At 37.5% G+C, this 12,218-nt stretch overlaps 1 protein-coding gene across 1 annotated transcript in view; it reads right to left on the bottom strand.

The window, feature by feature from the left end:
* Positions 1-12,218, bottom strand: part of ATM (ATM serine/threonine kinase) — a 154,854-nt gene that overhangs the window by 26,573 nt on the left and 116,063 nt on the right. The window contains exons 54-58 of the mRNA XM_055547810.1: positions 9,455-9,613; positions 8,868-9,006; positions 7,738-7,820; positions 6,279-6,419; positions 5,372-5,488 (exon numbers count right to left, since the gene is read on the bottom strand). Of these exons, the coding sequence (XP_055403785.1) occupies positions 5,372-5,488; positions 6,279-6,419; positions 7,738-7,820; positions 8,868-9,006; positions 9,455-9,613 (639 nt within the window). The remainder of the gene's footprint in view (positions 1-5,371; positions 5,489-6,278; positions 6,420-7,737; positions 7,821-8,867; positions 9,007-9,454; positions 9,614-12,218) is intronic.

Below are 12,218 nucleotides of genomic sequence, written 5' to 3'. Positions count from 1 at the left end.
TTTAAAAAATGAATCCTCTCATATCTAAGATTTCAGGCTAGTTGTTCAACGTACTTTCTAAAAATGTAGTTTTGGTAGAGATAAACTAGCCCAGTCACACGAATCCTGGTTATCAGAGGGCCATGTCTCGGTGCCAGCAAATACAATATGAACTTTGTCCTCCTCCACCTCCATGTGATTCTCTCTGATATCTTGTGTTCCTCAATATACAAGACTCTCCTTTGAGGCTGCATTTTGACATTTGGGTTGTTGTCTTTGTTGTTGTTCGGTCACTAAGTTGTGTCTGACTCTTTTGCCACCCTGTGGACCAGAGCCTGCCAGCCTCCTCTGTCCACGGGACTTCCCAGGCAAGAATACTGGAGTGGGTTGCCATTTCTTTCTCTAGGGGATCTTCCTGACTCAAGAATCGAACCCACATCTGCACTGGCAGGCAGATTCTTTACCACTGAGCCACAGTTGCGTACCAAGAGTTAATTCCAGGCAGTCAATGACCCGGCTTGTTGTTACAATGGTCACAAGTAGCCTGAATGACAGATTGGGAATGACTCCAAAGAAGATTAGGCAGACTACTTCACTACATACAATACAGTACTTCCAGGAACCTTTAACTGAAATCAAGAACAACTAGCAACAAAGCTACAACACAGCTTTCACATTTTTGGAGTAATCTCAAAATAATATAGATCTATTGGCCCAATAATACAATTCTAAACAATAAAGTCAAACCCAAACTCTCATATCTAGGGGTCATTTAAAATTTTTATTATTATTATTTTTTAGTTTACTTAGCTGTGCCAGGTCTTAGTTGCAGCACATGGGGTCTTTGATCTTCATTATGGCAGGTAGGATCTTTAGTTGCAACATGTTAAAACTCTTAGCTGTGACATGTGGACACTTTCTTAGTTGCGGTTTGTGGGATCCAGTTCCCTGAGAGAGCTTAAACCCGTGCCCCCTGCCTTGGGAGCACACAGTCTTCCAAGAGGACATTTTTTAATATTCAAATATATAACATTAAATAATTCCACTATTTAATTGGTAAAAGAGTTCTCTGTGAAAATCAGATATTTAAAAAGTTACCAGGTAGAGATGGAGTTTAGTTGTTTTTGCCTTCTAAATATTTTAGGTCAAGGTCTTCTCTCATGCTTTATAGCAATGAACTCTGGAAGCCAAACTGTGTTATTTGTTTGGAAGCCTGAGCTGCTTTCTGAGAAACCCAGGTGATCTATAGCCCAAGGGCTTCCCTGATGGCTCAGTGGTAAAGAATCCACCTGCAATGCAGGAGATGTAGGTTTGATCCCTGGGTCAGGAAGATCCTCTGGAGGACGGCATGACACCCCACTTCAGTATTCTTGCCAGGAAAACCCCATGGACAGAGGAGCCTGGCGGGCTATGGTCCATGGGGTTGCAAAGAGTCAGACACGACTGAAGTGACTGAGAACTCACAGCCCAAATCTGCAATATCGGATCCCAGCTCTCTAGTCATCGCTTTTGCCATCTAAAAGTCTAGCACTTAGAGCACAAAACTTCCCTTTCACTCATGTTACTGAATATCTGCCTTCTAAAAACGTCTGAGCAGTCAGAGGAGACAGTTAACAACTCATCAACTTTGTCCTACAATGAAGCTAAATTAATAGATAGCAAATTAACTAGACTGTTGGGTCTCAAAGTGTGGTTCCTAAACTGCAGATGCATCAGCATCACTTGGTACCTGGTAGAAATGCATATTCTCAGGCTCCATCCTAGAATCAGAAATTTTAGAGGCTCAGCAATCTGCATTTTAACAGACCCGTCCAGGGACTAGAATGCCTGTTAAATTTGAGTAGCACTGATCTAAACCACATCAAAGATCAGATTTCACAGATCTTTAATTTTAACTTTTGCTCTTAGCATTCCATGAGAAGTCGCTTTTTGCTAACTGGTACTAGAAAGCATCAAGTTAACAATAAAGTTTCATGTGACAAATTTCTCACAAATTTGCAAGTAAGAAAAAAGTGTGCTTTTTAAAAATGATTTCCCACTCTTCAACTTCATCCAACTAATAAGTGAGTTTTATATTTCTATTTCTGTAGGCAGTTAAAAAGCTCTAAAAAAACCCCTCAGTTTTCAGTTACAATAGCCTGACTCAATCAGAATTTTGGTGGGTAGATCTAATTTCTTTTTCCCTGCTCCCCTATTTGGTGTTTTTAATTTAACAATTATTTTTATAATTAAAAAAATGTTCATTGAGGGCAATTCAAAATATATTTAAAAAACAGGTACTACCCATAATCCCATCATACCCAGAGTTAATAGCATTTAACGAACTTTATGTCAAAGCTATATACTAATTTCTTACACATGTATATATAAACATCCGTCAAGGCTACTTTGGTTTCATATGACTGGACAGTGTCCACTTTCACGTATTGCTTTTATCAAAGACATTTTAGTCATTCTCACCAATATATTTTTCAAGATAAACTTTTATATCATGGTTCTACATTACAAAATTTTTACTGGAATTTCATTGTCTATGCTAATTTGAAATCAGCTGACATTTTTAAGTGTTTTCCCATTTACGATGTGGTACTTTTTTTTTCCTTTTTTCTTTCTTGTTACATTTGTATAATTTTTTTTCATACAGTCTTGCATCTTTCTTATTATCATTAATCCTAAGCAGCTTATTCACATTATAAACATTACTGTATTTTTAATTATATTTTTAAACTAATTTTAGTTGATGGTTAGGATACCTCGAGTTTAAGTAGGGTTAACTTGCTGGAAAAAATAAACAGTTGTTGTTTATATACCATTTTGCAGGTTTAGGAAACAGATATGGGGCTATCCTAAGTGTCTCTGAAAGACTGCTTCTCTACTAATAGACAGTAATTACCTTAATTTGTTTATATCTTCACAGAAACAGAAACAATGAATAAATAAATAAGCCTTGTTACAGCAGTGACAGAAGAATAAAGGGCAAATAGGACATACAGGAATGAAACCAGAAAGGAACATTCAGCAATATGTGAACCATGAACTTCCTGATGTTCAAGCTGGTTTTAGAAAAGGCAGAGGAACCAGAGATCAAATTGCCAACATCCGCTGGATCATAGAAAAAGCAAGAGAGTTCCAGAAAAACATCTATTTCTGCTTTATTGACTATGCCAAAGCCTTTGACTGTGTGGATCACAATAAACTGTGGAAAATTCTGAAAGAGATGGGAATACCAGACCACCTGATTTGCCTCTTGAGAAATTTGTATGCAAGTCAGGAAGCAACAGTTAGAACTGGACATGGAACAACAGACTGGTTTCAAATAGGAAAAGGAGTTCATCAAGGCTGTATCTTGTCACCCTGTTTATTTAACTTATATGTAGAGTACATCATGAGAAACGCTGGACTAGAAGAAACACAAGCTGGAATCAAGATTGCCAGGAGAAATATCAATAACCTTAGATATGCAGATGACACCACCCTTATGGAAGAAAGTGCTGAGGAACTCAAAAGCCTCTTGATTAAAAGTGAAAGTGGAGAGTGAAAAAGTTGGCTTAAAGCTCAACATTCAGAAAACGAAGATCATGGCATCTGGTCCCACCACTTCATGGGAAATAGATGGGGAAACAGTGGAAACAGTGGCTGACTTTATTTTTCTGGGCTCCAAAATCACTACAGATGGTGACTGCAGCCATGAAATTAAAAGATACTTACTCCTTGGAAGCAAAGTTATGACCAACCTAGATAGCATATTCAAAAGCAGAGACATTACTTTGCCAACAAAGGTTCGTCTAGTCAAGGCTATGGTTTTTCCTATGGTCACGTATGGATGTGAGTTGGACTGTGAAGAAGGCTGAGCGCCGGAGAATTGATGCTTTTGAACTGTGGTGTTGGAGAAGACTCTTGAGAGTCCCTTGGACTGCAAGGAGATCCAACCAGTCCATTCTGAAGGAGATCAGCCCTGGGATTTCTTTGGAAGGAATGATGCTAAAGCTGAAACTCCAGTATTTTGGCCACCTCATGCGAAGAGTTGACTCATTGGAAAAGACTCTGATGCTGGAAGGGATTGGGGGCAGGAGAAGAAGGGGACGAAAGAGGATGAGATGGCTGGATGGCATCACTGACTCGATGGACGTGAGTCTGAGTGAACTCCGGGAGCTGGTGATGGACAGGGAGGCCTGGCATGCTGCGATTCATGGGGTCGCAAAGAGTCAGACACGACTGAGTGACTGATCTGATCTGATAGAAAACACATCCTTCAAAATGGAGGTTTATTGCAATTTTTAAAAGTGCTAGATGAGCATTCATGTAAGGGTCAAAGATGATTAAATTAATAGAATAATATGACTTAAGAATTATCTTCTCAGGCAAAATGCTGGAGGAAATGCATTTGGGATATCCCTCTATCAAAGGTAATCTGACAATATCTACCAAATTATAGGTGCATTTACTGTTACCCATTAGTCCAATTTTAGGAAATCTATCCCACAGATTCACCAGTACATATATGAAATATGTTCAGTGTTATTTATTGCAGCACAGCACTGCTTGCTACAGTAAAGGACTATAAATGACCCAAATGCCTATTTTATATGATAAGGACTTTTATGATAACTCTGTACTAATGCACAAAGCAGTTGTTTAAAAAGCAAAAAATTTCTATAATATATTGCTGAGTTAAAAAAATATTGTTGTCTCTAGGAAAGGGGGGGAAATAAGGAATTATATTCATATATTCTATTTGTATAACACTGGAAACAAATGAAAATGGTACTTATAAGAATAAGAGATGGTGGGGCATGAGGTTTACAGGGAAAGGGAAAAAGGTGAGAGAAGGTTTCCCTTTTTATACCTTTTTCTATTACTGGATTTTTGAACCATGCAAATGTATTACCTAGTCAAAAACTAGCATATTTAGAATTTTAAAACTCTACATTATATAATGTATTTTTCACTGAATCAGAATTTTCTTTTTAACATCATTTCTCTTCTAAAGAGCACTTTTATATCAGAAATAGGCCACATGGTCAAACATAAAAGGAAAATACTTTAGCTGACTATAAGAACAAGATTTCTTGAAACAAAAAAAATGCTGCAATTAACATTAATGTATACTTTTACAAAAGAAAAATACTGTTTAAATCAGAGCTTTAGCAATATATGGCCCTTGTACCAAACCCAGTCCCAAACTATTTTTGTATAGCCCGTGAGCTAAGAATGGTCTTTCAGGTTTAAAGGGCTATCAAGGAAAAAAATAAATAAAGAATATGCAACAGAGACCTATGTATGTGGCCCACAAAGTCTAAAATGTTATCCTTCAAGAAAGTATTTGCTGACCCCTACCTCAATAATGGCGTCTTGTATATGTCCTTTATTAAGCTGCAGAAATAAAAGTTACCTTATAAGTACAAATAGTCAATTTCCTCTTCCTGGTTTCAGTATTTCTCTGCAGTAATGTATTACACATCTGGAAAACCTGCTGCATGACGGCATCTTGTCTCAGGTCATCACGGCCCTTCAAAATAATCAAAACACAAATAACTAAGCACAGTTCATTTTCTTTACTATAAAATCACACAAAATCATCTGAGGACAGCCAAAGGGCACTTAGAAATCAGTCTGAGGATCTGTGCTCCCCTTTAGTCTCTTAAGTAATTAAGACACACAAACACAAACACATGAACAAAAGATAAGTATTAGAATAAAGCACATCACTTGTAGACCAATTTAGAAAAAAGAAGTACCCTTCCCCACTCCCCGTCACAGCTGCTTTTGTGACTAAAATAACTGGAATGCCTACACTTAAGGGCACACTGCAAAGCACCAAGGTGGAGGAGCACTGTTGTCTCTCTGCTACTTCCCAGCAAGGCCCAAAGCGTAAAAGCAGAGTAAGGGAGGAGTGCTGTCCTTTTCGGATACGTTTAAAATAGCACTTAGCACAATGTCAGACGCAGGACATTGAAGCACGGGCCTTCAACTTGAACTATTCAACAAAATAAGCAACACTCAAAAATTTTTTTCATAACAAGTAGGCTGACGGTTAAACCTCACCATGTCTATACATGTAAAAAGTATTCTTTCACTTCAACCAACTGTTAAAATAAGGCTGGTCTTTCACACATACACAAAACCATGAGGAAAAGCATTCTGCTTCTAGAAAACAATTTGTTTCTACTTTGTTTTCCTCACCTGTAATTATTGAGAACAAAACCAAAGAGCCAAAATAAGAAGAAAACATCTGTTAGTTTTTCTTTGATGTTTTTCATTAATCCACTAGGAACCACATCACAAAAGCAAAGTCTCACCTTGACAAGCTGTCTCCTTTCCTTTCCATCAGAGCCCACACAATCTATTATTTTTGGTAAATTTAAACCTCCTGCTAAACGAAATTGTTCTTTAAATGACTTTATAGTCACCAGATTTCCATATTCTCCTGTGGGGTCCACCTAATAAAGTATATGACAATACCTTAGTACTCAATTTGCTTTTAAAGAAAAATGAATTTTAAATGACAATTTTAATACTGAGCAAAGGAATGAATGACAATGTGCTGTTGGTTAAGAACAGAAGTGGTAACTTTATAAATGAAAGAAGGGAGATTTGACATTGGAAAGGCTTCAAACAGCAATATAGATAACACAATTTACCTCCTTAAATATCTCCTAATAAAAGAAGTTCAATGAGTGTTGCTGAAAAAACTATTCAATAACCCTGGTTCAGGTGTTACCATTAATCTGTATATGTTAAGTCATCAGTATAAATTAAGTCATCTCCTCACAAAAACAATAAGGGAAATTTTAGAAAAGTATGGAGAGGAGTTTTCTAGGTTTTAATTGCTAAATCTGGCAGTTTCACAAGATATTTAAATAAGTAACTTTGCTGATACGTTAATCCACACGATGAAGCTACATTTCACATCAAATAACCATACATATTAAACACTAAAAGGCAAACTCAAAGGAGAGATTTTACAATGTAGTTAAAATGATCATTTTCTAAACTGTAATCTTTATTTATTATGGGCTTCCCTGGTGGCTTGGTGGTAAAGAATCCACCTGCCAATGCAGGAGATGTGGGTTAGATCCGAGGTCGGGAAGGTCCCCTAGAGAAGGAAATGGCAACCCACTCCAATATTCTTGCCTGGAAAATTTCAAGGACAGAGGAACCTGGAGTGCTGCAGTCCATGGGATCACAGAAGAGATGGACATGACTTAGTGACCAAACAACAACCTTTATTATTATATTTATCCCTGCCCACATTGTACTTCCAGCAATAAAAAACCATTAGACACAGCTCAAAGTGTCATGTATATTACAGTCAATACTGTAGTACATATTATATTATTTAATATTGTAATACATCACAGTCAATACATTCTAATGTGTACAGAATCTTAAAAATCAATATAAAACAATTAGGGACTTTCTTGCTCAGTTAAAAATTAATATTGACATAAGCACACAAAATATTTTCTTTTGGCCAGTAAAAGTATCAATAACAGACTACAGACTTCTTCATAAGAAAGATGACATCTGTAAAACTGGAGGCAATAGAAAAGAAAGCAGGAGAGATCTTTAAGTATTTTAAGTCTTGGGCAAAGGGAATCCAATAAAGAAAAAACTATTGGTTGAAACAAATGAAACTGCCAATAATTAACCATTTTTGACCTACAATAAAAGGTATTTCAAATGGTTTAACTTGCTAAAAAGTAATTTAGTTTAATTAAAAAATCAAAACAAAAACAAAAATCAATAGTAAATTACCTTGATTTCCATAGTAGGGACAACAACATCTTCTAAATTTTTAAGTTTGATAATGGGCTGGTCTGCTGGAATATTTATGCCTTCTGTATTTAAAATAAAGAAGTTTCAGTGACAACCACAAATTGAGCAACAGTTCTGAAGGTAAAGGAGGAGAATTCAGCAGATACCATAAACCCAAACTATGGCTAATCTGTGGTTCTGATTTAGAAATGAAGACCAAAGACCTGGGACACGGTGCCGCTCAGGGTCAGGGCATAGCAATGAGTAATGTGGCTTACAAATGAATTTGCAGGTTACCTGGCACTGGTAATTAGACCAGACTCCACCTGAGGTGCCAAGTTGGACAACTTAAGATAATTATATAATAGTATGAACAGCACATAGATAATGGTATACACATTACTATTAAATGCGACTAAACAACATGACAGTATTCTGTTTGCTTAGAGGAACACTATGAGAAGCCTCATTTTTATTTTAAAATAGTAAGAATTTAAATATGAAGATATGATCCTGAACAGAAAAAAAGAACATAATTATTAAAGTATGGGAAGACAGATACACACAATCAAATATTATAGCAGCTTGTAATTATTTAAAGAGACACAGCAAGAAGAGTGAAGGAGAAAATAATAAGATCTTTTCATTTTTAAGTCCTAGAGTGCAGTTATCTATTATCAGTTCCACAAGATATTAAGTGAAAAAGTAACTGGCGCGGTTTTGAAGCTTTTTAGATAAAAATTAAGTTTTGAATCATGTGTGAGTTGTAATCATCAAAACTTTCATATCTATAATTAATGTATGTGAGTTGAGCAGATATACATTCTGTTCTGCAATTAAAATATCCCTACAGAGACTAAGTGGGCTTCCCTAGTGGCTCAGTAGTAAAGAATCCGCCTGCAATGCAGGAGACACAGATTCAGTCCCTGGGTTGCGAAGATTTCCTGGAGAAGGAAATGGCAACTACTCCAGTATTCTTGCCTGGGAAAATGGGAAATCTCATGGACAGAAGAGCCTGGCAGACTATAGGCCATGGGGTCACAAAAGAGTCAGACATGACTTAGCACCTAAAAGCAACAACAGAGATTAACACAGCAAGAATGCAACATTCATTCTTTCAAACTGCATACTTCTCTGAGTCCTCCACTGAGTGGCATCTAAATTTGCTAGTATAATATAAGCATCACAAAGTGCCTCAACACTTCTGACCATCTGAGGTCTCCTACTTCGGATAGTACGTATTATTTTGTTAGCAGCCTCGGTTCGATCCTATTAATAAAAAAAAAAAAAAAAAAAATTACAAAAGCAAACATGCAACATTAAAACTTTTTACAGTTATAAAAACAAAAAATGGAATCTATGCACTTATCTAGACAATGGAAGGACTATAATCCCTCAGAGACAAAGCAGTCACTATATTATGAATGAAACATATCAAAGGTATAATAATCTCAAGAGTAAATGACTTGGGTGCATTGTAAAATCTATTTTTTTCTTAGCTCATTACTCGAGGAAAAACAGTAAAATACCTTTGGTATCTCTTATGCTTTGAGAAATATTCAGGAATTCTGAACTAATTTTAGGTAGCATCATAATAACAAAGGATTTAAAAATTGAATATTGTCAACAATACATACTCTTTGAATTCCTGGGACTTAAGAAAGGAATATTTTTGGGGAAAATGAATATTGCAACTCAAAAAGTTCAATCCAAATACCTCATCAAGCTGAGAGCTTTGTTTAGGTGCATTTTTAGTAATTCTACTCCTTCTGGCTGCCTCTGGTTTGGTCAAAAATTCATCCTTGTTTGCATTTGCTAAGGCCAATATAATAAACAAAGTGTGATGAGGATGATCCATTGAAATTCTAGAGATGAGCTGTCAGAAAATTAAGAACTATTAATTTTATGGAAAGAAAAAAATTAAAAATCCATAACCTTTTAACTTTTGCTTAACATTAAGATACATTATACTGTGCTAGATGCTACAGTGGGTGGACTGTGTGTGGGGGGCAGGAGTGGTGGTGCGGGTATGTATGGGAGAGAGAAGTATATGAGGAATAAGAAAGAGAAAGTGAGTAACAAGTGGAGTATGAAAGGAGACAAAAGAGAATATTCTTGCCCTTGTATAACATACTAAATATGACCGACTAAACTTTTTTGAATTAACACCCAAAAAAGATGTCCTTTTCATCATCAGATCAGATCAGATCAGTCACTCAGTCGTGTCCGACCCTTTGAGACCCCATGAATCGCAGCACCGCCAGGCCTCCCTGTCCATCACCAACTCCCGGAGTTCACTCAGACTCACGTCCATCGAGTCAATGATGCCATCCAGCCATCTCATCCTCTGTCGTCCCCTTCTCCTCTTGCCCCCAATCCCTCCCAGCATCAGGGTCTTTTCCAATGAGTCAACTCTTGGCATGAGGTGGCCAAAGTACTAGAGTTTCAGCTTTAGCATCATTCCTTCCAAAGAAGTCCCAGGGCTGATCTCCTTCAGAATGGACTGGTTGGATCTCCTTGCAGTCCAAGGCACTCTCATAGGGGACTGGAATGCAAAAGTAGGAGGTCAAGAAACACCTGGAGTAACAAGCAAATTTTGCCTTGGAATACAGAATGAAGCAGGGCAAAGGCTAATAGAGTTTTGCCAAGAGAACGCACTGGTCATAGAAAACACCCTCTTCCAACACAACAAGAGAAGACTCTACACATGGACATCACCAGGTGGTCAACACCGAAATCAGACTGATTATATTCTTTGCAGCCAAAGATGGAGAAGCTCTATACAGTCAGCAAAAACAAGACCGGGAGCTGACTGTGGCTTAGATCATGAACTCCTTATTGCCAAATTTAGACTGAAATTGAAGAAAGTAGGGAAAACCACTAGACCATTCAGGTGTGACCTAAATCAAATCCCTTATGATTATTCAGTGGAAGTGAGAAATAGATTTAAGGGACTAGATCTGATAGATAAGAGTGCCTAATAAACTATGGATGGAAGTTCGTGACATTGTAAAGGAGACAGGGATCAAGACCATCCCCATCTAAAAGAAATGCAAAAAAAGCAAAATGGCTGTCTGAGGAGACCTTACAAATAGCTCTGAAAAGAAGAGAAGCAAAAAGCAAAGGAGAAAAGGAAAGATATACCCATTTGAATGCAGAGTTCCAAAGAATAGCAAGGAGAGATAAGAAAGGCTTCCTCAGCGATCAATGCAAAGATATACAAGAAAACAACAGAATGGGAAAGACTAGAGAACTCTTCAGAAAAATTAGAGATACCAAGGGAACATTTCATGCAAAGATGGGCTCAATAAAGGACAGAAATGGTATGGACCTAACAGAAGCAGAAGATATTAAGAAGAGGTGGCAGGAATACACAGAAGAACTGTACAAAAAAGATGTTCAAAACCCAGATAATCACAATGGTGTGATCATTCACCAGGAGCCAGACATCCTGGATGTGAAGTCAAGTGGGCCTTAGAAAGCATCACTACGAACAAAGCTAGTGGAGGTGATGGAATTCCAGTTGATCCATTTGACATCCTGAAGGATGATGCTGTGAAAATGCTGCACTCAATATGTCAGCAAATTTGGAAAACTCAGCAGTGGCCACAGGACTGGAAAAGGTCAGTTTTCCTTCCAATCCCAAAGAAAGGCAATGCCAAAGAATGCTCAAACTACCGCACAATTGCACTCATCTCACACGCTAGTAAAGTAATGCTCAAAATTCTCCAAGCCAGGATTCAGCAATACGTGAACTGTGAACTTCCAGATGTTCAAGCTGGTTTTAGAAAAGGCAGAGGAACCAGAGATCAAATTGCCAACATCCGCTGGATCATCAAAAAAGCAAGAGAGTTCCAGAAAAACATCTATTTCTGCTTTATTGACTATGCCAAAGCCTTTGACTGTGTGGATCACAATAAACTGTGGAAAATTCTTCAAGACATGGGAATACCAGACCACCTGATCTGCTCTTGAGAAACCTATATGCAGGTCAGGAAGCAACAGTTAGAACTGGACATGGAACAACAGACTGGTTCCAAATAGCAAAAGGAGTATGTCAAGGCTGTATATTGTCACCCTGCTTATTTAACTTATATGCAATTGTACATTATGAGAAACGCTGGGCTGGAAGAAGCACAAGCTGGAATTAAGATTGCTGGGAGAAATATCAATAACCTCAGATATGCAGATGACACCACCCTTTTGGCAGAAAGTGAAGAGGAACTAAAAAGCCTCTTAATGAAAGTGAAAGAGGAGAATGAAAAAGTTGGCTTAAAGCTCAACATTCAGAAAACGAAGATCATGGCATCTGGTCCCATCACTTCATGGGAAATAGATGGGGAAACAGTGGAAAGTGTCAGACTTTATTTTTCTGGGCTCCAAAATCACTACAGATGGTGACTGCAGCCATGAAATTAAAAGATACTTACTCCTTGGAAGGAAAGTTATGACCAACCTAGATAGCATATTCAAAAGCAGAG

The sequence above is a fragment of the Bubalus kerabau genome, chromosome 15 (genome assembly GCF_029407905.1).
Source record: "Bubalus kerabau isolate K-KA32 ecotype Philippines breed swamp buffalo chromosome 15, PCC_UOA_SB_1v2, whole genome shotgun sequence".
Classification (NCBI taxonomy): Eukaryota; Metazoa; Chordata; class Mammalia; order Artiodactyla; family Bovidae; genus Bubalus; species Bubalus kerabau.
The sequence above is the reverse complement of the archived record's forward strand: the minus strand, read 5'-3'. Positions and strand labels throughout refer to the sequence as shown.